This window comes from Zophobas morio, unplaced genomic scaffold, assembly GCF_036711695.1.
Source record: "Zophobas morio isolate AGI-343-1 ecotype UQ-CSIRO unplaced genomic scaffold, CSIRO_AGI_Zmor_V1 ptg000004l, whole genome shotgun sequence".
In the NCBI taxonomy this organism is placed as follows: Eukaryota; Metazoa; Arthropoda; class Insecta; order Coleoptera; family Tenebrionidae; genus Zophobas; species Zophobas morio.
In genome coordinates this window covers 7,853,219-7,879,959 of record NW_026972109.1, presented here as the reverse complement: position 1 = coordinate 7,879,959, position 26,741 = coordinate 7,853,219, and the positions used below count along the sequence as shown (strand labels likewise).

Below are 26,741 nucleotides of genomic sequence, written 5' to 3'. Positions count from 1 at the left end.
ATATTGGGGATTGTGGACAAAAGGTAGGAGTTTTCAAAGAAATGAGGTAAGTTGGAAATCTCTTGATGGAACTTTCGAAGATGATCAAAAAATTCGGACCAAGATTTTTGAAGTATTTTTTGAAAATTTTTCTTGGACTGGGGCTAAAATAACTCTCACAATACACATATAGAAATTTATTCAGATACAAATAATACAAAAAGTAATAACAATAGTGTAGTGTTATATCTGTCTAGCGTTAACCTTACAATTTTAGAATCTCGCTTTTAATTTAAATCTTTGGTAAACAAATCTATTTTCTATTCTTCAGTCAAGTTGTAAAAAATCATCTTAACAATATACAAAAGTAAACCACGAAAATTACAAAAGAACATTATCACATTCAATTTGACACAGTAACGGTGAATGTTGCACGTGTTATCATTAATTAAAACCGCACCCTCGGGTGGTGAATAGAAAAGTGTTGAGAATTTGTACATTGAGGTATTATACATAACTTATTTACATAATACTCCTTGCATAAATCTAAACTGTGAACAACAAGAACATTTATCCTTAACTAGTGTCTTTAAGCGTAAGCTTCTCGACGTAGCTGATTTTTGATAGAGCTCGAAAGGCACAGAGCGAAGATCGCACCGATGATCTAAAAAAAGAACAAAACTCAGACCTTGCCCTAGTTTGCTCCCTTCGAGTTTGCATGACCAAAACAACCACCTGTTTGAGGCCATTTTCCATAATCTGGAACTGCTCATTACAGAACCCACCCAATTACAAAGTCCACACAAATTCACATATTTACACCCTTCGATAGCGTAATCGATCACTTTCGACACGCCTGACCTTGAACTGACTTAGCCCCGCCCGGAATTACCTCAATGGATGCGATAGCCACCGCCAGGATACCCAGCAGGTCCAACCCGTTCTTGAACCATTGGTACGTCTTATCTCCGCATCCCTCCTTGTAGGCGTTGCTGGAACCCACCGTGCAGTTCTTGTTGTTGTTGCCGCAGCAGGAAGCGGGCAATTTTCCACCCTCCCAGGTCCAGTCGTTCACGCCCTTCACCCCGCAGCAGTGCAACTACAAGAAATTAAAAAATATACGACTCCAAACAATAGCGTTTCAGCTTTATGACATTTTTAACGGAAAAATTAATTGCTGTTTTATTATTTCATTGTTTCTGAGAAAAATGTTCTTCGATTAAACTAAAACAACCAATTTTTGTAGGCGATCTATTTTATGACAACTATTAATTTAAAATAATGTCCCGATTTAACTCAGAAATCGATCTACACGATATAATGATACAAATTAAAAACTTTTTCCTGAATTTTTCAGAAGCTAATCACATTCATTTAATTTAAAAAAGACGTAAACACTTTTTTCACGCGTGGCAAGAAAATTATATAATGACACTTAGGGGCGGCACGTTGCGCATTATCGACGTAACAATCTTTGCATGCCATTCAACGTATCATTAAACTCAGCTTTTAACACAAATCAATCCACTAATAAATGCTTTGTTGATCGCGTGTTGAAACACGCGATTCTTTCAATTTCAATAACGATCTATCAAAATTAACCAATAATTGGCCTTATCTAGACACGAATTTGTTTCATCATGTGTCACTTTCTCTGAAATCCAACAAACGACATCATCAACGCACAACTGTACTTAGTAACCCCCCTATTCCAATAATTACAACAAAGACACCCCTAATCGATAACGCCCCACTTACAAAAGTTTGAAGAAAATCGAACTCCTCTTGTATGCTCTTGGAGCTATTGTACTGATTGAACGACTTCTCTACCACTTGGGTCACCGACGACTTCAAATCCGCGGTGTCCCCGACTTGCAAGAAAGCGTAGGCTCCGATGGCGATTTGCACTATTAAAAGTGTCAAAAGAATAATGGCGAACTAAAATTGAAACAATGAGTGTGAATCCAACCGACTGCGCCACTTTACCGTCGTCAGCATGCACGTGCTTTCCCTGATGGCCCCGCAGCAGCCGAAGAAAGCCGTCACGAAGATGATGGAGCCGATGATGATGAGCAGGATGGGCGGCAAACCCAGATGGTACTTGTCTGGGATGAAATTCTGGATGTCATTGTTGCGGAGCTTGAGGAGAATACCCAAGGCTAAGAGTCCGGCGCCAGCGATCTGAAAATCGAGCGGATTAATTGGGTCGGGAGGTAATTGCGGCGTTGTTTGGGCCTAATTGGGGAAAAATGGGCGCTATATTGTTCGGGGTTTCGGGACAGGAAATTAAGCTTCCAAGTTTTGTTTTTTCGTCGCAGTTCCTTGTTGATGATCGATTTTTGCTCGAAACGTCTTCGCGCGCTGGGTCAGATTTTAATGACCATAAACCCGAATCAATACATGTGCAATAAATTATTAATAAAACGGTTTATTTCCATCCTTTATTGCACCCGTCGTGGGTCGATAATGATAATATCGACCGCCCTCCCACTCTTTGTTTGTACCCTTATTAATCATTTACCTCATGGGCATTGTACTTCATTCTTATTTACTTCCAACACGTAACGCTTTTATTAAAAAACACGTGTCCTAGAGGATTTTCACGCTGGACAATTTCCTAATCGATTTCGTACGTAATCAAAATAAAGAAAAAAGTTGCATGCGAGTTGGCTTTCACGCAACTCGAATCTAATCTTTATCGTTGCTGGGAACAATCTTGCTGGGAAATATGGAGCATGACGTATTTAAAACGTTGAATTTTTTATTGTTTCGTATTCAATAATAATGTTCTGGGGTTATTAATGGTAATGTAGGCGCGCGTGGTAGATAATGTGTTGTGGCGCATTGTATGGCTTTTTGATAAGAATTTTAAAATTTCGTTGTGAGTTGCCAAGGTTGAGCTTTATCTGATAAAAGGGGAATTAAAGCAGGTTGTAATAGCGATTTTGTTTGTGGAAAAAGAATGTTTTGGCGATTGTGTTTGTAATAGAAATGTTCTTTTACCTTTTTTTCCATAAAATATGATTTGTTTTTCTTTGTGTGTATAGATGTTTACACAAATATTTTTACTTAGAAATGGGAGCAAAAAAGTTTTGACGTAAAAGAATTATAAAAGGTTATTTCGACCGTCTCAGAAGGAAGAAAAAAACGAAAAAGGTTATTTAATGTTATTGATTTTATTGCACGCAAATGTTTTTATTGACTTTACTTGTTGAAAAGTTGGTTGTAGAATTTTTATGTTATATACTAAATAAACACCGTGCAAACAGAAATTAAGTGTGCTTTGTTCCAGTTTTTCAAATTGTGTGGATTTACATTATTATCAAATAATAAAAATAAACTTTGAAAAACAGAGTTAGAAACAGTCAAAGGTAAGTCACTTTTTCTTTTTTTATAAACAGACGAAGAGAAAATAAAAAGCAGACATGCGAAAAAATCAAACCTTCCCTCACCCCTGAAGTATTATAAAACAATGCAAAATATTGTTAACAATTTTGATTTTTTTTTTTCTAAAAATCTGGATATCTCAGGTAAAAACTCGACACAGATTTATAAACTACACGTGTAGAACTCTGATATTTTATACAATTTTAAGATCACGTCATTAAATTGTTGGTGGGGATGGTTATCCAAATTTCGGCTAGCGGATTACCATCTACATGATATCCTTTTATCCATACAAAATTTGACAACAATCGGTCCAGTAGTTTGGAGATTATCTGTCTAATAAAAATCGCCAGAGACAAACAGACAGACAGACAGACAGATGGACGGAAATGGGAAAAGACTTTTTTCGTACTCAATTACTATACTTCCTTGGCTTACCCTCGGGAAGTAAAAAGAATAGAAAACCTAACAAAAAAATTGTTAAAGGTTATTTAGACCCTGAAATACAGACGAACAAACGCAGATTATTCGAAAAATTATAAAATTAAATTTTGCAATTTATTGTTTTTTGAGAATCCCTGTAAGTTAAAAAAAGATATGTATGGACTGGTAAAGTATAGGTAAAAAACTATGTTATGCATATGTCATCGATTTTTTAGGCGGGGGTAAACGGATAAATTTTGATTGACTATTTACAATGCTTAAGACGACCTTAATACGCTTGCAAGATTTCAGACCAATCGGTTTTCCAGGTTCAAAGATGTTGTTATATATATTTTTTTTTCAAAATATAGACGTCTACGATAAAACTTAACTCGGATTCATTATCTACAACTACAACTATTATTGTACGATTTACAATGCTTACGATCACCTTAAAACGCTTGCGTTATTTCAGCGCATTCGGTTTTCTAAGTTCAAAAATAAATGATACACATTTTTTTTTTCAAAACCTTAAAACGCTTGCAAGATTTCAACCTATTTGGTTTTCCAGATTTAAAGGTAAATGATGTTGTTATACTTTTTTTTCCAAAATCTAGACGTCTAGGACAAAAAGTTAACACGGATTCATAATCTACAACTACTATTGTACGATTTACTATGCTTACGATGACCTTAAAACACTTGCAAGATTTCAGCCCATTTGGTTTTTCAGTTTCAAAGATAAATGATGTTATACAATTTTAAGTTTTTTTTCAAAAATCTGGAAATCAAGGTAAAAACTTAACACGGATTCATAATGTACAACTATGACTACTGTTGCACGATTTACAATGCTTACTATCACCTTAAAACGCTTGCAAGATTTCAGTCCATTCGGTTTTCCAGGTTCAAAGATAAATGATGTTGTTATACATTTTTTTTTTCAAAAATCTGGACATCTAAGGTAAAAACTTAACACGGATTCATAATCTACAACTACAACTACTATAGTACGCTTACGATCACCCTAAAACGCTTGCAAGATTTCAAACTATTTAGTTTTCCAGATTTAAAGGTAAATGATGTTATACATTTTTTTTTCCAAAATCTAGATGTCTAGGACAAAAACTTAACACGGATTCATAATATACAACTACTATTGTACGATTTACTAAGCTTACGATGACCTTAAAACACTTGCAAGATTTCAGCCCATTTGGTTTTTCAGTTTTAAAGATAAATGATGTTGTTATACAATTATATTTTTTTTTTTAGAAATCTGCACATTTAGGATAAAAACTTAACACGGATTAATAATTTACAACTACAACTACTAGTGTACGATTTACAATGCTTACGATGACTTTAAACGCTTACAAGATTTCAGACCAATTGGTTTTCCAGGTTCAAAGACAAATCATGTTGTTATACAATTTTATTTATTTATTTATTTATTTATTTATTTATTTATTTATTTATTTATTTATTTATTTATTTATTTATTTATTTATTTATTTATTTATTTATTTATTTATTTATTTATTTATTTATTTATTTATTTATTTATTTATTTATTTATTTATTTATTTATTTATTTATTTATTTATTTATTTATTTATTTATTTATTTATTTATTTATTTATTTATTTATTTATTTATTTATTTATTTATTTATTTATTTATTTATTTATTTATTTATTTATTTATTTATTTATTTATTTATTTATTTATTTATTTATTTATTTATTTATTTATTTATTTATTTATTTTAATCTGGACGTCTAGGGTGAAAAATTAATACGGATTCATAATCTACAACTACAACTACTATTGTAAATTTTGGAAATGACGTCATCGCATTGTTAGTGGGGGTGGTTAGACAATTTTTGGTTAGGGTGTTACCATCTACACGATATTCCTAACATACATATAAAATTTGACAACTGTCTAATAAAAATTAACACAGACGACAAACGACAGCCGACAGACAGACAGACAGACAAACAGACGACAGACGGACGGAAGCAGGAAACCAACTTTTTCGTACTCTAGGGACCAAAAAACTTTGAGGAAATTTATATATATAAATAATTTCAAGCATTATTTTGTACATTGGAAAATATTTACATCTCACTACACTTTACACAATAAGCATTGTGTAGAACCACGGAGGTAGAAAAGACCGGAGGGAAGGTGTCGTGAATTTTGTGACACAGACTCAGGCACCGTTTATGACCCTACTTGAAATGCGCGCTGTGTTAAGCTCCACCCTCTAAATGTTTAGCAGTCGTAACCAGTGGCGGGGCAACATATTTTATGTTGACTACTTTATATATAAGTCTCTAAATGTTATTATGATCTTTAGTTATAATCAAAGTCTATTCAAATTAAAAACACCAACAACACATCCAAAACTAAAACAGCACAACTAAACTCAAACTCAAGAACGAACAATTGCATATAAACAGCACGTGTTACGTGATAGTACGCCACTGGAAATCCAAACCCTGTCAGCTGTTGAGTGTAGGGGCGCGTTTGCGTCGGGCTGGCAAATATTGGCGCCTTGTTCAAATAAGATCATAACCGGTGTCTGACCGGGTCTTGAACGATGCCAGAATCGTTACATTGCTAGCATACGGTACGCTCCCTCCGGTCTCTTCTACCTCCGTGTGTAGAACTCATTTCACAAACTATCTAGGAAGTTCTTAGATGACAGAACGTCAATCAATTAATTGTTTCAAGTTAAACCATTTCTTTACACTTCCAAGACAATACCTGTCCACGTCTGTATTACGAGTGATAAACCTTACTGTGGGGCGAAAAAATGATAGTTCGGTCCTGAGTTTAGCATGTAATTATGGGTAAAGTGGAGTTTTCGTTTCCAGTTTGTGGAGATCTGTGACTCTTGAATACACTTTAATTTCATATTAATTATGCAACAATGAATTTTTTATAAAGCGGAAGCATAATTAAAAATAGGGAGCTAATTATGTTCCAATAAATAATGTTTTAGGTGGAAAAAATGTATTGACAAGTAGAAACAAGATGACAACTTTGACAAAAGAATATTTTTGCTTTGAGATGTGTGACTTTTAGTACATATATTTAACAATGAGATATTGTTTAGATTTTATTTGTTTATAGAAACAATATCACTGGATCAGGCAAATTCCGAGATTGTTGATATTCTTAATATTTATTAATGATCTACCGTTTATAGATGCTGAACATGATGTTCTTAGGCCTATGTACCTTATTAGGAATGTTGAAGGTAGTTCATTTGTAAAATTTCTGTACATGTTTTGAATTCATAAAACTTATAATTTGCATCGGTATCGGTTGTGTTATAGAGATGCAGAAATTTCGTCAAAAACATTTTTTAAGTTTGTAACAAATAGGTATGATTCACCAAGCATGACAAACTTTTATTAGTTACAGTGTCAAGGCAAATTGAACCGAGTATGCAAATATATAGCTATCAAACCTAATCGAACTTAGTGAATCACTGCCTTATTATGTAAACTGACCACATAACGAAATCTGGAACTAGAATATTAGAAACAATGAGCTTTTACTGATCGTAATTCCCTAAATCTTGTCTGAATCCAGGAATTGCTAGTCATCTGTAAAGACAAAAGTTATCAACTTTCCCTTTTTGCTGAAATCTGTACAATTTTGAAATCAGATAAAACCCCCAAACAAAATAATTACCACCAATTGCTCCACTCTGTTTAACACCACTAAAACAAGCCCTCCCCAATTACGCTAATTAAAATTCCATGTATCCCCACAGATAATAAAACCTTATCTCCCACCACCCCTCGCCCCATCCCCACACGCACACCCTCGTTTCGTCACTCCATCCTCCACCATCAGACCACCAACCCGTCGCCCACCTACAATCGCTCCAATCTTCCCATTACACAAACCCATTTCATCATCTTGACAGAAATAACACGAAGTTGGCACATCCGTCAATATTTACACGACGCTTTTACACAATTACGCACCGGATCGAGTCGGCTCGGGTTAAGTGCAAGAAACAAAAAGCTACTTACGGCGAACACTAGATTGAAGAAGAACACGAGGTATTTGACGACCGTGGTGGAACAGCCCATTTCGCCGAAATTAAAACACTCGCACGATTCCGCCTTCTGGTCGCTGGCAACATCCACGGGCGAATGAAGTCGGACGACGGTTTTGTGTATGCCGTGCGAGTTGCTAGGAAACGCAGTCGTGTTTGGCTTCCTCGGAGAGGAAGCGAAGGAAATGCTTGAGGAGTCTTCGCGTAAAAGGTTCGGGCTGGCGATGTGAGGAGAATGTGGATGGGCGTTGCGTCACCGGAAGATGGTGCGGTTTTTATGGAAGCAGGTGCGTGGCTGAGGAAGAGGTGGGTTCGGGGTCTTCTTTGTGAGAATTAATGAGGGATAACTGACTTTTTTAACAAGGAATGGGTTTGATGGTGGTGGTGTTATTTTCAGTTCCTGAGTGGTAGACCATTTTGGTGTGATTTATTTCTGGGTTTTTAATGTCGTGGAGGCGGTAGAACACGAAACTACAGGTTTCCGGTTTACAGATGTCTGTGTGTGTCTGTTGGCGATTTTGAAGGCAATGAACCCGTCGAGAAATTAGTTTTCTAAATCTCCATGCGTGATCAAAAAACTTTGATCTGAAACACTCCAAAATTCTCAAAATTGTCTAGAAATTTACAGTTAATAAATAGCAAAAGAAAGCAAGAAAACTCACCTCTGAAATTTTACGTTTTTCCATATAAACTTCTCTTAAGAATGAGCCAGAACCCCTGCTACATAACTGCTTACTTTAACTAAGGACTTACACACTTTTTGAAGAAAATAGACAAATTGCTTCTTTTTTTTTCCTATTTTGGTCGAGTTTTGAGATTTATAGTAATTTATAATTTACTTTATAAGAAATATCATATATGTAAAACTGAATAAATGTTTTCAATTAATCCTAGAATCTATTGATATATAGGAGTTATCAAAAAATATGAATGGCGAAGTGTATGTTCTCCACGGTTTAGCTTGTCTGTGTGTAGTCTGTCTGTCGATTTTATTAGAAACACTAGCTGACCCCGTGAACTTCGTTTCACCTACAATTTAATTTTGAATCTGCAAAATCGAATGCTTTGAAATCTTGCAGATGTTTTAAACATATGATAAGCATAATAAATTTTTATTCAAAATATATTTACTTATCCCCTCCAAAAAACTGATGACGTCAGCTCAAAATTTCGCCAAATGAATCCTATCTAAAATGTCCAAAATAGGATGAGACTATACTTGTGATTTATCATTCCATTCATATTTTTTAGTTTTGCTTATAGGGGGTGTCTCAAAAAAATCAATGAGTCAATTTATTTTATTGATTGAGTCAAGAATTGCAAAACTGAATTTTGAAATATTGCAGAGGTTTTGAAGTTACTGTTTGACATGGTAGGTTTTCAATCAAAATATATCTGTTTATCAAGCCCAAAAACTTGAAGACGTCATCTCAAGATTTTGCCGAATAAATCCTATCTAAAATGTGGAAAACATCATCAGTATATTTTCGTAATTTATCATTGCATTCATATCTTTTAGATTTGCTTTTACAGTGACTCAAAAAAATATATGGATCAGTCAATTTATTTTCGTGAATAACTCAAGAGTTGCAAAAATGAATACTTTGAGATCTTGCAGACGTTTTAAAGTTATTGTAAGCATGGTAAATTGTTAAGAATATTTATTTATTCCCCCCAAAAAATTGATGGAATGGCTCACTCGATTTTCGCAGATAATTTTGAGAATACAATACAGTTATTTTTAGTATTACACTGCACCAATCCAAGGTGGTATACGTGTTGATAGTAAATGTTGATTAGGTCATCACAAAATTGTGTGAAGAACAGACTCAACTCGAAAATGCTGAATAGGTTTCATTATACTTTTGGTGCGAAGGAAGTTCTGTCGAAACAACGTTCGATCAATTTTTTGACAATGGTTGATATAAATAAAACTCAGTAGATGCTCATACTCGAAATACGAAGTATCTACTCGAATATCAAATCAAAATATTTCTAGTTTTTCTAGATGATACTAATACTTCAGTAGGTAACAGTTGATGCTCAAGTAGCATCTCGATACAACAAAAAAGGACAACAGTGACAGTGTTCAACCATCAAGGCAAAAATCGGGTCACCAAAATATAAGTTAACATGGGGTAGACACCTTGAGATGGGAATCTCTATGGCCAGTGTTAGAAAAAACGCACTGCACAATCTATGCATAAATAAAAATTAATTACATGAAAAGTTTTCGATATTCCTGCTCCTAATGTGTTTTTCAAACTGAATGCACATTTTGACGACGTTCCACGTTCATGAAAGTCACCATGTTTAGTTAAAATTCACTCTTACAACGATCCTACTGGTTTTCTAAGCCGCTTTACAGACAGCTCAGTTATTTGCCACGCCGATGCTCATTTCTAGATTAAATGCTCACAAAACGCGTAGATGTTCAGTTTGTGTCCGGGGAGATACAATGTTCCCAAGTAGGTACTCAGTACATAGAGTAGATGCTCAGGTATGTAAGAGTAATAATGAAGTAGGTACTTCGTACTTTGAATATGAGTATCTACTCAGTTTTATTCATACCAGCCAATGTCTCGCTTCAATGTTTGATTATGTTGATTATGAGCACAACGCTGATCAACTTCCATATCCGAATTACCCATGAAATAAATCATTGCGGTTTGCACCTGAGGTAGTTCGTCGCACATTTGATTGACTTCGTGGACCTATGTGAGCTTGTCTTCTCGGCATTTTAATGAACTTCATAAAACGACACAGAATTATTTTCACAGTCAATCACATCTGTAAATTCTGTCTTGAGAATTTTAAAATATTGAAAACTTCAAATTTAATCCTCGAATAACGGTAAAGTTTGAGGTTTTGTCTAAACCAACAAAGTGAATATAGGTAAAAAGAATGGCAGATCAAAATGAATAAGAAAACTTTCGCAATGTGTAATTAAATTCACTTTAACCAAGACTTTTCTTAAAATAAATGACGTTTTTTTTTACGAAAAAACAAAGAACGATTTCAAATGCAATATACTTTTCACAATCGCACGGAAGAATTAGTTTTGTATGACACATGAGTTAGACGACAGGTCCGTCAGAAACGCCAACTATTGAAATTAATTCGAAGTGGCGATTCCCATACAAAATTTTTAGAATTTTTTTATTTTTTAACTGTTCTTTTAAGTTATCCTTATTTTTTTTATTTATAAACCATCCCCGTAATATAAAAAAAATTTCAAATCGGTCAAGCCGTTTTTGAGTCTTAGCGAGACTAACAGGAACAGCAATTGATTTTTATTTTATAGACGATTAAAAAATGGGGGTTGGTGGTAGAAAGGTAAAAATTTAGGGTTATGTGTATTTTTTTATGCTAAATCTTAAAAAAATAAAAATAAAAAATTTTGTCCAAAAAATAGACAAACATTTTTTAGGGTGGGCCACCCTTATCATTTAGGGGTTTAAAAAATAGTTTACAACTTATTGTCAGACCTACCGAATATACATAAAAAATTTCATACAAATCGGTCAACCCATTTCGGAGAAGTTCGGTTACAAACACTGTGACGCGAGAATTTTATACATAATGCATTATTATTTTAGAACAAATTTCATTACCATAAAAAAGGTTATACTGACTCGACCTTAAAAGATAGACATATGCTGTCGCGGACTTTTCTTTAGAACTTTTAGAGGGGAACAATTTCGTTATACATGATTTTTACGTAACTTTAACCGTTTAAGCAGCGTAAGCAACGGAAGCTGTCAAAGGAGGAATAATTTTCCCGTTTTTCCGAATTTTTCATTGCTACTTCGCTCCTAATGATCATAGCGTGATGTTATCTAGCCTATATGTAGATATGATACATGGACTATCCAACACAAAAAGATTTTTTGAATTTGAAGCAGTAGTTTCTGAGATATGCGTGTTCAAATAAACAAAAGTTTCAGCTTTATTATATAAGTATAGATAAAGCTGAATGTTAACCAATATAGGGGCATTATTCTTTGAAGCTCCCTGGTATTTTGTTTTTGAGAGAATTTGAAGAAAATTTTGGGATCTCTGTCAATAAATCTTAATCTTCTGTTTTCGAAAGAATTTTGGAAAACCCTGAGACTCTATTTTTGAAAAAAATTGAAAAAAATTTGAAATCTGCAGGTGTTTTGTTTTACAACGAATTTGAATTGAGGATCTTTAGTATTTTAAAGAGATTAAAAAAGTCTTGGGAACATTTAGTATTATTTTTTTGAAAGAATTTAAAAGAATCGAAACAATTTTGAAGTTGCTTGTCCCCCTTTTTTTTGAAAGAATGTTTTAGCCTTTGGTTTTTGGTTAGAGCGAATTTGAAAAAATCTTCAAGGGCCTTCGTGTTTTGTTATGAAATAATTTGACATAACCTTAGAAGCCCCTGGCATTCTTGGTATTGAAAGAACTTACAAGAATCTAAAAGAATCTTGATCTCTCTTGTACCTTTTTTTTGAAAAAATGTTTGGATTTTCAGTGTTTTGTTTCTGGAAGAAGTTTAAGAGCTTTGGATTATTTTGTTTTTGAGGTACATATATTGAAAAAAATCTTGAGAGGCCCCAGTGTTTTGTCTTTGAGGGGCCTTGGTGTTTTGTTTTTGACATAATTTTAAAGAAACTTGGGGACTTCTAGCATTGTTTTTGTAAAAATTTTGAAAAATATTGACGCTCTTTCCCATGATACAAGTAAATATGGTATGGACATCCCATGAACCAAAACTCGTCTTCTTCTGCGCAACGTTATCTGACGTCATGTGGAATGAATGACCTTCCACTTCTGTGTTGACATCTGATGTCAAATATCAATTTTAAGGGTTATGAGGCAGTTATGAGTTTTTGTGGTTCTGAGGGTTATTGTTTATTGTTACCAAACTGATGCGTAAAAACAAATTGGTGGTTTGCTAGCGACCTAGCGTTGTTAAAAAAATAGCGGGGATGATAGCAAATAATAAGAAAATATCTGTGTCCTTGTTATGCTCCGTCTTTTCGACAGCAGGTATTTTTTGCTTCCAGTATGGCGATCCTGTTACTGTCATTTGGCCGTCAATTGCCTTGGTGGTAACACGTCTTCCACGACTGTTTGCTGGTTACCGGTGACACTTTCTCGTTGAATAGGGCTGGAGTTACTTTGGGACTGGAATAGTGTTCTTTCCGGTCCGTTAACTCAATAATTCTAGTACAGTCTGTCGTAACCTCAAATCGTAAACACATCAACCTTTCGTTGACAGATAGCGAAAATTACTAGCCTCGCGCTATCTTTGTTTAACACATAGGTTAGGTTCCTCTCTGTCGAATTCCGACCACAGGCAGTTTGCCGTACTTTCTAAAAGTAACAGTAGATCTAGTGACTTTAGTTGGGCTCGGTAAATATTTCAATTTCCCGCCTGAATACAGCCAAGTGACGTCAGCAAACCTGCGTATGTCCATACCATATTTACTTGTATCATGCTCTTTCCTGTTTTCATTTTGAAAATATCTGAAAGAATCTTGGTGTCTCTTGTCTTTTTATTTTAAACCGTTTGAACCTTTTTAGTCTTCTGTTTATGCAAAGAGATTATAAGAGGGGCTTGAGTGTTTTGTTTTTGGAGTAAACCGAAAAAATAATTTCAAAAAATCTTGGGGGATCTTAGTATTGTTTTTGAAATGAAGTGAAAGAATCTTGAGAGCTTCTCATGCTTTATTTTAGAACGAAATTGAAACAATTTTGAGCGGTCTTGGTGTTTTGTTTTTGCAATAATTTGAAAGAAACTTGCGGGCTCCGAGTATTGTTTTTGAAAAAATTTAAAAGAATATTGACAGTCCCCGCTGTTTTCATTTTGAAAAAATCTGAAAGACTCTTGAGTTCCCTGGTCCCTTTTTTTTGAAAAGAAGTTCAATAAATCTTGAAGGGTCCTAATACTGTTTTTGAAAAAATTAAAAAAACATTGACGGTCCTTGCGGTTTTCATAAAAAAAATGTGGAAGAATCTTTCTCTCGTCTTTTTTTTATTGAAAAAATTTATAAACCTTTAGTATTTTGTTTTTGCAAAGATTATAAGAAGCTTGAGGCTTTGGGTGTTTTGTTTTTGAAAAAAAATTAAAGAACCTTGGGAACTCTTAGCATAGTTGTTGAAAAAATTTTGAGAAATATTGACGATCTTTGCTGTTTTCATTTTGAAAATATCTGAAAGAATCTTGTCTTAAAAAATAAAAACTGTTTGAACCGTTTTAGTGCTTTGGTTTTGCAAAAGTGAGCTTAACGGACGTTTTGTTTTTGAAATAAATATTGAAATAATCTTGACAGCCTACCGTGTTTTGTTTTAAAACGAATTTGAAAAAATGTTGAGGAGCTTTAGTGCTTTGTTTTTGAAATAATTTTAAAGAACTTTGAGTGCTCTAGGAATTTTTTTTTAAACATTTTTTAAACAAATATTGACGGTTGTTGACATTTGAAAAAAAAAATCTGACAGCATCTTGAGATCCCTAGTCTTTTTTTTGAAACAATGTTTGAGCCTTTGGTGTTTCGTCTTTGCAAGAGATTATAAGAAGTTTGAGAACCTTGGGTATTTTGTTTTTGGAGTAAACTGAAAAAATCTTGAGGGGTCTTAGTCTTTTGCTTTTGAAATAATTTTAAAGAACCTTGGGCCCTTTTTCGAAAAGGACGAAAAAGGACGAAAAGGACGAAAATGAGGGATAAGGACAAAAAAATGACGAACAAGGACGAAAAAGGACGAGAAGGACGAAAATGAGGAATAAGGATGAAAAAGGACGAAAAGGACGAAAATGGGAAATAAGGACGAAAAAGAACGAACAAGGACGAGAAAGGACGAAAAGGACGGAAAAGGACGAAAAGGACGGAAAAGGACGAAAAGGACGAAAAGGACGAAAAGGACGAAAATGAGGAATGAGCACGAAAAAGGACGAAAAAGGCCGAAAAAGGATGAACAAGGACGAAAAAGGACGAATAGGACGAAAAAGGACAAAAAGGACGAAAATGAGGAATAAGGACGAAAAAGGACAAAAAAGGGCGAAAAAGGACGAAAAGGACGAAAAGGACCGAAAAGGACGAAAAGGACGAAAAAGGACGAACAGGATGAAACAGGACGAAACAGGACGAAAAGGACGAAAAAGGACAAAGAAGGACGAAAAAGGACGAAAAGGACGAAATAAGGAATAAGAACGAAAAAGGATGAAAAGGACGAAAAAGAACGAAAAGGACGAAAAAGACGAAAATGAGGACAACAATGAGGAATAAGTACGAAAAACGATAAAAAAGGACCAAAAAGGACGAAAAGGACGAAAAAGGACGCAAAGGACGAAAAGAACGAAAAGGACGAAAATGAGGAATAAGGACGAAAAAGGACGTGTTCACGTTGCATTGTTTTTGAAAAAATTTTGGAAAATATTGACGACCTTTCCTGTTTTCGAGCTTGACGGCCTTGGGTGTTTTGTTTTTGAAATAAATATTGAAATAATCTTGACAGCCTCCCGTGTTTTGTTTTAAAAAGAATTTGAAAAAATGTTGAGGAGCCTTGGTGCTTTGTTTTTGAAATAATTTTAAAGAACTTTGAGTGCTCTTGGAATTGTTTTTAAAAATTTTTTATTTACGGTTCTTGCTGTTGACATTTGAAACAAAAATCTGACAGCATCTTGAGATCCCTAGTCTTTTTTTTGAAACAATGTTTGAGCCTTTGGTGTTTCGTCTTTGCAAGAGATTATAAGAAGCTTGAGAACCTTGGGTATTTTGTTTTTGGAGTAAACTGAAAAAATCTTGAGGGGCCTTAGTCTTTTGCTTTTGAAATAATTTTAAAGAACCTTGGGCCCTTTTTCGAAAAGGACGAAAAAGGAGGAAAAGGACGAAAATGAGGAATAAGGACAAAAAAATGACGAACAAGGACGAAAAAGGACGAGAAGGACGAAAAAGGACGAAAATGAGGAATAAGAACGAAAAAGGACAAAAAAGGACGAAAAAGGACGAAAAGGACGAAAAGGACGAAAAAGGACCAAACAGGACGAAAAGGACGAAAAAGGACGCAAAGGACGAAAAGAACGAAAAGGACGAAAATGACGAAAAGAACGAAAAGGACGAAAATGAGGAATAAGGACGAAAAAGGACGTGTTCACGTTGCATTGTTTTTGAAAAAATTTTGGAAAATATTGATGATCTTTGCTGTTTTCATTTTGAAAAAATTTGAAAGAATTTTGGTCTCTTGTCTCTTTTTTCGAAAAAATGTTTAAGCCTTTAATATCTTGTTGTTGAAGTAAATTGAAAGAATCTTGAGTATCTCTCGTGCCTTGCTCAGTAACGAATTTGAAAAATTCTTGAGGAGCCTTGGTGTTTTGTTTCTGAAATAATTTTAAAGAACCTTGGAAACTCCTAGCAATATTCTTGAAAAAAATTTGAAAAATATTGACGGTCTTTGAAATTTGAAAAATCCGAAAGAATCTTGGTGTCTCTTGTCTCTTTTTTTTTAATGTTTGAGCCTTTAATGTCTTGTTTTTGCAAGAGATTATAAGAAGCTTGAGGGCCTTAGATGTTTTGTTTTTGAAGTAAATTGAAAGAATCTTGATTATCTCTCGTACCTGGTTCTGTAACGAATTTGAAAAAATCTTGAGGGGCTTGGTGTTTTGTTTTTAAAATAATTTGGAAGAACCTTTCATTCATTTTCAAAATATCTGAAAGAATCTCGAGCTCCCTGGTCTATTTTTTTTTAAGAGTGTTTGAGCGTTTGGGAATAAATTAAAATAATCTAAAGAGCATCTCATGCTTTATTTTAGAACGAATTTAAAAAAATCTTTGTTTTTGAAAGAATTTAAAAGAATCTTAACGGCAATATTTAAAACACGAAAAAGTGCGCTTAGAAATAAGTTCCAAAATGTTATAAGATTTAGGTTGTTCCGTTTGAAAACTCTAGAAAGCAAAAATTGCAAATTAATTCATCCTGTATAGAAAATTTCAAATGTCCAAGCAAAGTAACTAAAAGTTTTACGAAAAAATAGAACTTTCCTGGAAAATTATTTCTAAAAAAACTTTTTCCCTCTTATTATAAATAATCTAAATCTGTACTACATAGTTAATCTTCTTCGCCATATTCTCTCGTTGATAAGCAAAATATGGCATACGTTCCGCTGGCAAAAGATAATAAACGTCAAAATTAATAACACAATTATATTGGCAAAGTTATAAAAACAATCTTATGTAATATATTTATCTTACTACGCACTTAGTAATAGCCACTCCTTCTCACTCCATTTCTTATGGAATTTGCTAGACATAACGAGAACGTGGCTCCAACAACCTACAAAAAAATAAGTTTCGCAATGTTCAATTTTATCAACCACTTGAACCAATGACTCACTTCAGTAGCGGCTAAAGCCAAAACCACGATTCCTATAATTCTAGCAGCATCTTTCAAGAAAACGAAAAATGTTTTCTGACACCCAGCTGTATAAGGTATGATGTTGTCTTTCTTGCACGAGGGTGGTACCTGTTCGCGAATTTCTGCGTAAAAGAGCGGACCATAAGTGCCACAACAATGAAGCTCCTTCTGTATAAAGTCTCTTACTTCCATACTTGCATTATCCGTCTTGCGGAAGATTTGATCGATAGTTTTATCCACGTTCGTTTGGAAATCCTTTTCGTCTTTTATTTCTAAGAAGGCGAACACTCCCAGAGCGATTTGTAAGATAAAGATGATTAGAAGAATCACAGCATACTGGCGATGACAAAACATTAAAATGTAAAAAAATAGCTAAATTAATCTTACTGTAGTTAGAAGACACGAACTACTTCTAATAGCCCCACAGCAGCCGAAGAACGATATAAGGAAAATAACACCGCCTATAACAACTGTTAAAATGGGAATCAACTTGATCTCGTTGTAAAGTTCCGGGATGGCGTTAGTTACATCGGTAAAATTCACTAGGTAGATTGCACCTACAGTGATGAGGGCTGCGCCAACGATCTAAAAACGTAGTGCGTTATACTAACACAGGGAATGATAATGGAGATAAAGGAAGTATGTGTTTGTGCAACGTACTATTGATACAATAAAAGACAACAAATGAAGAAAATATCTTACCACGAAGATTAAGTTGAATGCAAATACGACAAATTTGACACATTCTTTGAGGAGACACATTGTGAAAAGAGGCCTCACTGTGTGAAATCAACGGCGGTTTACTTATCACTTTATCAGCTTATCTGCAGTTATACTTAGAATTGGAACACGTAAATACCCGGGCGTGGTATCGTGTTGATGATTTAAAAAATAATGTATAGATAACGATAAAAAATAACATTGGGAACAAAAATGATTCATGTCAATAATTTCGAGAAACAACATTTCCGAACCACTTTTCTGATGAATTTTGGGTTTTCGTAAAAAACAAACTAGTTGTTTTATAATAAGAGATTTATTAGGAACGTTAGCTAGTACACTACATTTCTCGCCCTTAAGTAGTGTTGATAATTTTTTCCCAAGGTACTAGCAAAATAAAGCGAGAGTATGCCCATTACAAGCTGTAATAACAATTTTAAATAAAAAATTGTAACTGTCGTTAACTACTTGCCTCAAACATAGCCAAAATCAAGCCCCCAACTCCAGTGCCTATGAGTATATTCTTCAACAAGTGCAAAATTTTATCCGTGCAACCACTAGTAAACGGTAATATATTTGCTTCAGATTTGTAACAAGATTTCGGCAAAACTTTTAGTTTTTGGAACCAAAATATTGGTCCGTAAGTTCCACAACACTCTAATTTTTGTTGTACAAAATCGACAGTCTCTTTATTTAACGTATTTTCGGTATTTTCAAAAATATAGTTAACAGTTTCTTCAATGTTTTGCCTAGATTCGCCTTTATTTTTGAGTTGTGATATAATATAAGCTCCTAACGCAACTTGGACGACGAAGAAAACCAAAAGTATGCATCCGTACTGCAACACAAAAAAAATAGGTGGTCTGTATGTTAGTGACGTTATATATAGGCACTTACAGTGTATAAAAAGCACTGATTCCTTTTATAAGCACCTTGGCAGCCGAAGAACGAAATTACGAATATTATGAACCCGATGGTTATTAGTAGATATGGTATTAGATGAAGGCTGCCGAAGGTGTCAGTTACAAATTTAGAATTAACCAAATGTAGTGTTCCAATAAGCACCAAGGTCGCTCCGATTATCTGCAATGTATTAAATGAAACTACCCCACTCCCATGTTTAGGAAAAAGTACCGTGAAAAGCGAAGCAGAAACGAAAATCACAAATCTTACAAATTCTTTAAAAATGTGGCACATTTTGAAAAATTAACGTGTTCGTATTTGCAAGTAATTACATAAATAACTATCAGTCGTTAATAAAATTTCAGTGATACCTTATATTGTTGATAAAGATAAGTGACCGATAAGTACATCGAAGCTTGCAAATAAAGCAATTAAAAAAAATTCAAAAGACGGTGCCGATGAGTGTCAAACACGTTTTTCTTTCATTTTGAGAAAATTCATCATTTTCATTAATTTGCAAGTTCTGTACTTGATGTTGACGGTTTTTTGATAGTACGACATTTGTTATTAAAAAAATTATGTATATCGATCAAGATTATAACGAATCCTCGAGTAAAAATGATAAAACATGTGCTCCTGTTCTAATAATAATGTGATATGGCGAAGATAAGCTCATTATCTTTCGTCAAAACAGAATTTTATAAACCGTGAAAAAGCGCAATTGTAGTGGTCCTAAAACTGTCCACGAAATTTAAAAATTTTTGTAATGTGTTTTTGACATATGTTGTACCCAAAGTCATTTAATAGATCTTCTCTATTAACTAACCTTGTGTTGTACCCATGTTTCATTCTGTTTGTACTGGGAAGCTGATCATACACTGATAGCAAAATTCATAGATAAGAAGGTATGGCAAAAATTATATATATTTACAGTTACCTTAATGATGACGGTGCCTAATAGAATCGACAGTTATTTAGTAGTAAATTCGCAAGTACAGTGGAAGAATTTCAAAAGAACTTGGTGCTAACAATTCCCACAAGCTTTACCGAAGTTGGAAGCGAATGAGTTTTACTGGTTGCATATCACAAGAAAAACTTCAAAATAAACTTCCTTAGGTTTTATTAAAACAAAAATTTATTTCTAGGATGCCCAGTCACCACTATAAGGAAAAATGCACGATTACTGCGTGCATATTCCACATCGTGTTATTGGTAAGTCCATCTAAATCAAACATCTGGGCAGTCAGCTCCTATCATAAAATTATTTTAACACACGCCATATCGTCAAAATTTTTACTTTTGTATTAACTTCATTCTAGATCTGCTCCATTTGTTTAGTAGCCATAGGTTGTACAATTCTCAGCGATGAAAGCAAAGGCATTCCGAGATTCACAATGGTTTCAATAGGTGCATTCGCTATAGCCATTGGTGTTTTAATAGGGATCATGATTCTTTTCGGCGCTTGTGTAGAACTACCAATTGTAAGCATACTTAATTTTGATTTTCAGACCTAACTTTTTCTTCTAGTACATTTTTTTTCTTGTTATGATTTTCATTCTACAAGTCGTCTTGGGTAGCCTAGCTCTGGCGGCTACTTCTAAAAGCGATGGTGAGGTCTACACTGCTGTCAAAAAAGTGTTTGATGATTATGTCCACAACCCGCAGAACGAACACAAGAAAACTGTTGTCGATATTGTTCAACAAGATGTGAGTTTGTTTAATTTTTAACACGACTATAGGGAGAAATTTCAGTTTAAATGTTGCGGAGTTGAAGGCCCACAGTACTGGAATTCTTCTGGTTTTAAGCAGTATCCTGTTAGTTGCTACGACCAAAATTCTTTTGACAACGATTTGTACGAAGAGGGATGCGTTTCTAGTTTTGAAGAAAGCATTACACCGAAATTTCAGGCAATTGGTGGAATAGCAATTGCGTTTGCGCTAGTACAGGTACTTTTTAAAACAATTGAGATAAAAATTTAACAAGGACATTGCAGGGTTTTGGTATCGTTTATTATTGTATCTTGGTCAACAGCAACTCCCAAGAATTGCAAAGATTACTTATTGCTTAATGTTAAACTGAAACAAATTTTGTATATATACCTACGACATTAACTTTAGTACATTACGTTAAATAATATTAATTAATAATAATTATACTTTTGAAGAAAAACACATTAAGTCGGTTTAGAAGACAAAGAAAAGTTACCTATTTGCTTAGCCTTAAATTGTAATATATTTTCATACATAAATACACCTTAGAGTGGTTAAGTATATCCTTATACAGTTTATTACGTTAAATATCTTCCCTTTATGATAAAATTGATAGCAGCGAATCCAGTTTCAACAGAAATGTTAACTCTTTTCCGACGAAATTACGATGGATATTTGATGCCTTGAAATTCAGATATTTGCTACTAAAAGAAGATTACTACGATTCTATCAAGATCATAATCAATACAAAAATGTTAAAATAATAATGATAAGGAATATTCTCTTGTTTTAATACTTCTTGATATCGAACAGATAATCAGAAAATAATTTGATAAACCTTATAAAAAGTGTGGCTGTAGTGGTCTTATTTAGGAAAATTGATAATACTTGTGTGTGAAAATTCCATATTTTTGGTAGACGTTGTACAGATTTTTCATTTGTTTGTAGTGAGAAAGTGGTAATCAACTGGAAAAAAATCAACACTCAAAGATAAGGAGGTATGGAAAATACAAAACTGTTATTTACAAGATTTACACTGACAGTGAGTTTTGTTGGTTGCATATCACATCAATAAGTTGCACAAATTAAGTTTAATTTGGCTTATTTAAAACAATGGGAACTTAATATTCGTTATTTTTCTTTGTTATCTCTAATAACTTATGCTTACACAACTTTGGAGTAATTACGTATTTCCCTACATCCCTAATAGGACGCTAACGAAAACATTTTTATATAACATTTATATGTATAATATTTTATATGTATAGCAAAAAATAAAACTTACATTTTTCTAGCATGCCGTGCCGCTGCGATTGGGATAAATTAATTACTTGTACATTACACATTTTTTTGTTGGTAAGTCTCTCTTAAAATAATTTTTAAATACACAGTCATCTCCTAACACAAAATTAATTTAACATCTATTGTATCATAAGATTTTTATGTTTGCATTAATTATGTTGTAGATATACTCCTTCGTTTCCATAGCCTTAGGTTCTACAATTCTCGACGACGAAAGCCAAGGCATTCCAAGAGTTACAACTGTTTCAATAGGCGCTTTCGCTGTAAGCCTTGGTGTTTTAGCTCTGATCAATGTTCTTTGCTGCATTTATACATTACGAACTGTGAGAATGAAAATTCGTTTCGTTTTCCAAACTAACATTCTTTTTTAGTATTATGTTTCTCTTGTCCCCATTATCATTCTACAAATTGTCTTAGGTGGCATAGCTTCGGCGGTTGCTTCTAATAACGATAGTCAGATATATACGGTTGTCAAAAAAGTGTTTGACGATTACGTCCACAATCAGCAAAACGAGTACAACAAAGAAAAAGTTGATACTATTCAGCAATATGTGAGTTTATTTAAGGTTTAACACTGAAGATATCTAAAAATTTTAGTTTCACTGTTGTGGAGTTCAAGGTCCACAGTACTGGAGTTCTGCTGGTTTAGAGTATCCTGATAGTTGCTATAGTCATGTTAACAACGATTTATACTTCGAGGGATGCGTATCTAAGTTTCAAGAAAGCGTTACAGGAAAATTCCGAGCCGTGGGTGGAATATCAATTGCATTTGCACTAACAGAGGTACTTTTCGTTTAAAGTAGGTAGTTAAGATCAAAATTTAACGAACAAGTTTTAGGCTTTTGGCACCATTTCGTTATGGATTTTGGGCAACAGAAACTCCGAAGAATCACAGAGGTTACTTGATTAACCCTAAATTATGCCACATTTTGTTAATAAACGATGTTACTTAATACCTATAATAAAAGATGCCCTGTTTAGGGAAATCATAAAATTACGGTCCATGTTTGTTGCCCTGAAATGCACTTCACGGTCTGATATTTGTTGCTAAAAAAACTTATTACGTTTCCAAATGTTTCGGCCAAAGGCATACTTTTATCAATGACTTCAACGTCATTGATAAAATATGTCCTTGTTCTAGTAATGTGTGATACATAATCTATTACCTTCAATCAAAAAAATAATTTTATCAACCGCAAGACCACCGAAACAGGAAAGAAGAAGACGCAGATGAAGAACACAGTCCGATAAATTTAATGATGCTATTATTTCCATACACTTGCGATTATGAAATGTCAAGAAAGCATGAAAGTAGCCAGTCGCCTGATGGACCCTATTACAGGACTTCCTTACCTTACGCTCGGAAAGTAAACAGATATTATGTCTGCAAATATTTGAAATGAAAACGTTAAAATTCAGAGGTCATTCCATTACGAATCTTTGAGTATAGAGTGAAATGAGTATTAATAAAAAGCAATTTTATAAATTACTCACAAAAATATGATTTTGTTCTACTAATGTGTGCTGTCGTGCAAATAATATTATTCTCTTCGGTCAGAAAATAATTTTATAAATGGCACAGAATGTTTATAAATATGAATTATAAAACCACTGGTAGTAGTGGTTTTATAATCATCCAACGAATTTTACAAGTTTCGTGTGGTAAAAGTTCTATATAGGTTGTGCGTACTTTTCATTTATGTTTGTACTGCGAAAAAACGCTGACAAGTACCTATTAAAAGATTACTTAAGATAGTAAAGAGACATGGAAAAAAATCGTAACTATTATTACCTTCACGACACACTTGACAATTATTTACCAGCAACTTGTATCTACCGTGTACACGGTTGTAGAATAGATAGGTTTGTACACTAATGGCTTGGGATGGCGACGCTTCTTTTCGATCCCTATATCCATGGAAAGGACACATACAGCTAGCGCCTCTACCTTGTCGAGCGGAAATCATTCTAGTTATTTTGGGGATTTTCGTTTACATTGCTTTATGAACAATGCAAAATTTGTAAATGACATTTGATCGGAGTCGATAAGTACGATTTCTTTTATTAATTACATCGGTTATAGACAGATGCCTATAGAGTTCTGTGTCCCTAAAACGTCAAAAACCAGGCGACGCGATCGGCAATTGGCGTCGCTGACCAGGGATATGCAAATGTATGCTAGTGTATCAACCTATCTATTCTATAACCGTGACCGTGTATAAGAGTTTAAAAAAAATCGGTTAGGTTTAGGTAATAAAAATGTGCATTTTGTGAGTTTTACTGGTTTCATACCATATCTACATTAAAGTAAGTCTTCCATTAAACCGATGGAAAATTTATGTGGGAAAACTGTTCTTTACTTCTCTAACCGAAGGTATCTTAAGACAATAATAAGTGTTTTGTAATGATTATGACACTGATGAGTGATGACCAAAGTTCGTTGCTAGCGGTTAAAAACATACACGAGCTTTTATATACCTATTTCACAAAAATTGGTCTATTCTATAAAAAACAAAACACATGTTTACTTCTTGAACGTGCTAAGAAAGTGCTGTAATAGGGTCCACACCACAAACGGCTACTTTGATGTTTTCTCAACATATCATGACCCCTACAGTTCGAAAAAGTGGGTCTCGCATTTCCGTCTGTCTGTCTGTGCCGATTTTTAATAGACAAATAATTTCCGAAACTACTAGACCGATTGTCGTCAAATTTAAATGTATGTTTAGAACATTTCATCTATTCAAATTGATATACATATATGTCCTTGGTAAAACGTTGATGACCTCATCACAAAATTTTGTTATGGAATAACTCGCTTGAAACATGTATGCATAGCATGCTCCTTTATATATATATTTACACATGTCTTTATTTTAACTTAGGTATAGAGGTTACCATAAATCTGTATTTGTTCGTCTGTATTCCAGAGACGAGAGAAGTTCTGTTTAAATAACTTTAGACCAATTCTTCTTGCATATGCGGCTGCTTTGAGGACGAAATGTCAATGGCAAGTAAAATCAACATCTTTTTGGTGGTAAGTCTATTTAAAAACTACTGTTCGTTTGGCGATGACGTGAATTTACAATAATTTTTTTAAGATCAAATAGAAATAGCAACAAACTTAGAATACGAATTCTACACAATCACCTCCTAAAATAAATTTAATTTAACATCTGTTATTTAAATCATTAATAACTCTTTTATCTTAGGTTGTATTAATAATTTAATAATCATATTGTAGGCATTCTCCATCACTTTCGTGGGCTTAGGTTCTCAAGTTCTCAGCGAGGAGAGTCAAGGAATTTCAAGATTCACGGGTGCTTCGTTAGGCGCTTTTGCCATAGCCATTGGTATTTTAATGCTAGTCATTTTTATTTGCGGCGTTTGTGTGGACGAAGAATATAAGTATATGGTGAGAGTGAAAATTTCGTTTTGATTTTGAAAACTATTTTTTTCCCTAGTATTATGTTGCTGTTGTTTTCATTATAATTCTTCAAATCGTTTTGGGTAGCTTAGCTCTGGCGGCTACTTGTCCACACAACGATCAAGTTTAAATTGCTGTCGAAACAGTGTTTGATGATTATGTCCACAATCAAACCGACAACAAGAAAAAAATTGTTGATACTATCAGCAAAACGTGAGTTTATTAAAAGTTAAACACTGACAACACTTAAAAATTTTCAGTTTGAATGTTGCGGAGTTGAAGGTCCACAGTACTGGATTTCTTCTGGTTTCAAGCAGCATCCCGCTAGTTGCTACAAACTGGATTGGACTAACCAAGAATTATACAGTCGGGGATGCGTATCCAGTATTCGAAGACATATTATGCCAAAATTCTACGACCTTGGTGGAACAGCAATTGGATCGGTGATATTGGAGGTACTTTTTTACACGGTTAAGACAAAACTGTAACGGGTAAATTCTAGGGTTTTGACGTCATTTATTTTTTCGTCTTTTAAAGAAGAGCGACTCCTCAGAATCGCGAAAATTACTTGGTTAATTGTAAACCGAAATACGTAATTTGTATATGTACGTAACAATATTTATTACACAATTGCGTTAAAAACTTTTTAAATGTAAGAATTTTGTTATTTTATTCTATGGCTCAAGAAATCGAATCAAATCAATGTAGAAGATAATAACCATTACTGTTTTAATAGTAATTGTGATTCTTTTCGGCGCTTGTATTTGTAGAACTACCAATTGTAATAATACTTCATTTTGATTTTCAAACCTAACTTTTTTCTTCTAGTATATCTTTTTTCTTGTTCTCATTTTCATTCTACAAGTCGTCCTAGGTGGCTTAGCTCTGGCGGCTACTTCTAAAACCGATGGTGAGGGATACACTGCAGTCAAAAAAGTGCTTGATCATTACGTCCACAACCCGCAGAACGAACACAAGAAAACTGTTGTGGATATTGTTCAACAAGTTGTGAGTTTGTTTAATTTTTAAGACGACTATCGGTAGAAATTTCAGTTTAAATGTTGCGGAGTTGAAGGTCCACAGTACTGGAATTCTTCTGGTTTCAAGCAGTTTCCTGTTAGTTGTTACGACCAGCAAGAATTCTCTTGACAGCGATTTATACATTGCAGGGTTTTAGTAGGTATAGTTTATTATTGCATCTTGGTCAACAGTAGTACATATACCTACGACATTTTCTTTATTACGTTAAATGATATTAATTAATTAATAATTATTATACTTTTGTATTATAATATAACAAGCAGTACACTCGATGATTGTTGCCTTGAAATTTTATCTTAGGATATACTAGGTTAGATACTAAAAAAAGGTACTACATTTCCAAATATTTCAAGTGAAAGATAAAACATTCTAATAATTTGTGACGTC

At 33.9% G+C, this 26,741-nt stretch overlaps 5 protein-coding genes across 9 annotated transcripts; 2 read left to right on the top strand and 3 right to left on the bottom strand.

The window, feature by feature from the left end:
- Window positions 1-161: 161 nt before the first annotated feature.
- LOC135140264 (leukocyte surface antigen CD53-like) lies at window positions 162-8,485 on the bottom strand. Its single transcript, XM_064070761.1, has 5 exons — window positions 7,848-8,485; window positions 1,966-2,160; window positions 1,738-1,917; window positions 872-1,078; window positions 162-643 (listed from the first exon to the last, which is right to left on the bottom strand). Exons 1-5 carry the CDS (start codon window positions 7,905-7,907, stop codon window positions 569-571), a joined length of 717 nt encoding a protein of 238 aa, XP_063926831.1. The 5' UTR covers window positions 7,908-8,485; the 3' UTR covers window positions 162-568.
- Window positions 8,486-17,026: 8,541 nt separating this feature from the next.
- On the bottom strand, window positions 17,027-18,065 carry LOC135140247 (23 kDa integral membrane protein-like). The gene is made up of 4 exons (XM_064070726.1): window positions 17,954-18,065; window positions 17,639-17,836; window positions 17,231-17,587; window positions 17,027-17,170 (listed from the first exon to the last, which is right to left on the bottom strand). The coding sequence occupies exons 1-4, from the start codon at window positions 18,011-18,013 to the stop codon at window positions 17,096-17,098; spliced, it is 690 nt and encodes a 229-aa protein (XP_063926796.1). The 5' UTR covers window positions 18,014-18,065; the 3' UTR covers window positions 17,027-17,095.
- A 203-nt stretch (window positions 18,066-18,268) lies between these two features.
- On the bottom strand, window positions 18,269-19,222 carry LOC135140237 (23 kDa integral membrane protein-like). Its single transcript, XM_064070713.1, has 4 exons — window positions 19,106-19,222; window positions 18,869-19,054; window positions 18,444-18,809; window positions 18,269-18,393 (listed from the first exon to the last, which is right to left on the bottom strand). The coding sequence occupies exons 1-4, from the start codon at window positions 19,166-19,168 to the stop codon at window positions 18,304-18,306; spliced, it is 705 nt and encodes a 234-aa protein (XP_063926783.1). The 5' UTR covers window positions 19,169-19,222; the 3' UTR covers window positions 18,269-18,303.
- Window positions 19,223-19,535: 313 nt separating this feature from the next.
- LOC135140254 (CD151 antigen-like) lies at window positions 19,536-21,147 on the top strand. 2 transcript variants are annotated; one of them, XM_064070749.1, is made up of 6 exons: window positions 19,536-19,779; window positions 19,836-20,086; window positions 20,194-20,355; window positions 20,402-20,581; window positions 20,627-20,821; window positions 20,869-21,147. In XM_064070749.1, the coding sequence occupies exons 2-6, from the start codon at window positions 20,021-20,023 to the stop codon at window positions 20,941-20,943; spliced, it is 678 nt and encodes a 225-aa protein (XP_063926819.1). In that variant the 5' UTR covers window positions 19,536-19,779; window positions 19,836-20,020; the 3' UTR covers window positions 20,944-21,147. The 2 variants fall into 2 exon arrangements, with proteins under 2 accessions (XP_063926819.1, XP_063926809.1); XM_064070739.1 differs by having other exon boundaries at window positions 19,537-19,779; window positions 20,020-20,086.
- A 94-nt stretch (window positions 21,148-21,241) lies between these two features.
- LOC135140219 (CD151 antigen-like) lies at window positions 21,242-22,880 on the top strand. 4 transcript variants are annotated; one of them, XM_064070704.1, is made up of 7 exons: window positions 21,242-21,474; window positions 21,533-21,582; window positions 21,880-21,940; window positions 22,051-22,209; window positions 22,258-22,437; window positions 22,484-22,669; window positions 22,725-22,880. In XM_064070704.1, exons 3-7 carry the CDS (start codon window positions 21,881-21,883, stop codon window positions 22,794-22,796), a joined length of 657 nt encoding a protein of 218 aa, XP_063926774.1. In that variant the 5' UTR covers window positions 21,242-21,474; window positions 21,533-21,582; window position 21,880; the 3' UTR covers window positions 22,797-22,880. The 4 variants fall into 4 exon arrangements, with proteins under 4 accessions (XP_063926774.1, XP_063926755.1, XP_063926764.1 ...); XM_064070685.1 differs by having other exon boundaries at window positions 21,242-21,582; XM_064070694.1 differs by having other exon boundaries at window positions 21,242-21,626.
- Window positions 22,881-26,741: the final 3,861 nt, after the last annotated feature.

What these genes read in the sequence shown, in the direction of transcription:
- LOC135140264 (XM_064070761.1), bottom strand. Translation starts at nt 7,907, where the DNA reads ATGGGCTGTTCCACCACGGTCGTCAAATACCTCGTGTTCTTCTTCAAT. An exon ending in TCGATTTTCTTCAAACTTTT is followed by an intron (nt 1,079 to 1,737) that starts GTAAGTGGGGCG and finishes AATTTCTTGTAG; the next exon opens with TTGCACTGCTGCGGGGTGAA. An exon ending in TGGCTATCGCATCCATTGAG is followed by an intron (nt 644 to 871) that starts GTAATTCCGGGC and finishes TTCTTTTTTTAG; the next exon opens with ATCATCGGTGCGATCTTCGC.
- LOC135140247 (XM_064070726.1), bottom strand. Translation starts at nt 18,013, where the DNA reads ATGTGTCTCCTCAAAGAATGTGTCAAATTTGTCGTATTTGCATTCAAC. An exon ending in GTTCGTGTCTTCTAACTACA is followed by an intron (nt 17,588 to 17,638) that starts GTAAGATTAATT and finishes TGTCATCGCCAG; the next exon opens with TATGCTGTGATTCTTCTAAT. An exon ending in TGGCTTTAGCCGCTACTGAA is followed by an intron (nt 17,171 to 17,230) that starts GTGAGTCATTGG and finishes ATTTTTTTGTAG; the next exon opens with GTTGTTGGAGCCACGTTCTC.
- LOC135140237 (XM_064070713.1), bottom strand. Translation starts at nt 19,168, where the DNA reads ATGTGCCACATTTTTAAAGAATTTGTAAGATTTGTGATTTTCGTTTCT. An exon ending in ATCAGTGCTTTTTATACACT is followed by an intron (nt 18,810 to 18,868) that starts GTAAGTGCCTAT and finishes TTTGTGTTGCAG; the next exon opens with TACGGATGCATACTTTTGGT. An exon ending in TGATTTTGGCTATGTTTGAG is followed by an intron (nt 18,394 to 18,443) that starts GCAAGTAGTTAA and finishes TTGTTATTACAG; the next exon opens with CTTGTAATGGGCATACTCTC.
- LOC135140254 (XM_064070749.1), top strand. Translation starts at nt 20,021, where the DNA reads ATGCCCAGTCACCACTATAAGGAAAAATGCACGATTACTGCGTGCATA. An exon ending in TATTCCACATCGTGTTATTG is followed by an intron (nt 20,087 to 20,193) that starts GTAAGTCCATCT and finishes ACTTCATTCTAG; the next exon opens with ATCTGCTCCATTTGTTTAGT. An exon ending in CTTGTGTAGAACTACCAATT is followed by an intron (nt 20,356 to 20,401) that starts GTAAGCATACTT and finishes TTTTTCTTCTAG; the next exon opens with TACATTTTTTTTCTTGTTAT.
- LOC135140219 (XM_064070675.1), top strand. Translation starts at nt 21,745, where the DNA reads ATGCTTACACAACTTTGGAGTAATTACGTATTTCCCTACATCCCTAAT. An exon ending in TTGATACTATTCAGCAATAT is followed by an intron (nt 22,438 to 22,483) that starts GTGAGTTTATTT and finishes TAAAAATTTTAG; the next exon opens with TTTCACTGTTGTGGAGTTCA. An exon ending in TTGCATTTGCACTAACAGAG is followed by an intron (nt 22,670 to 22,724) that starts GTACTTTTCGTT and finishes AACAAGTTTTAG; the next exon opens with GCTTTTGGCACCATTTCGTT.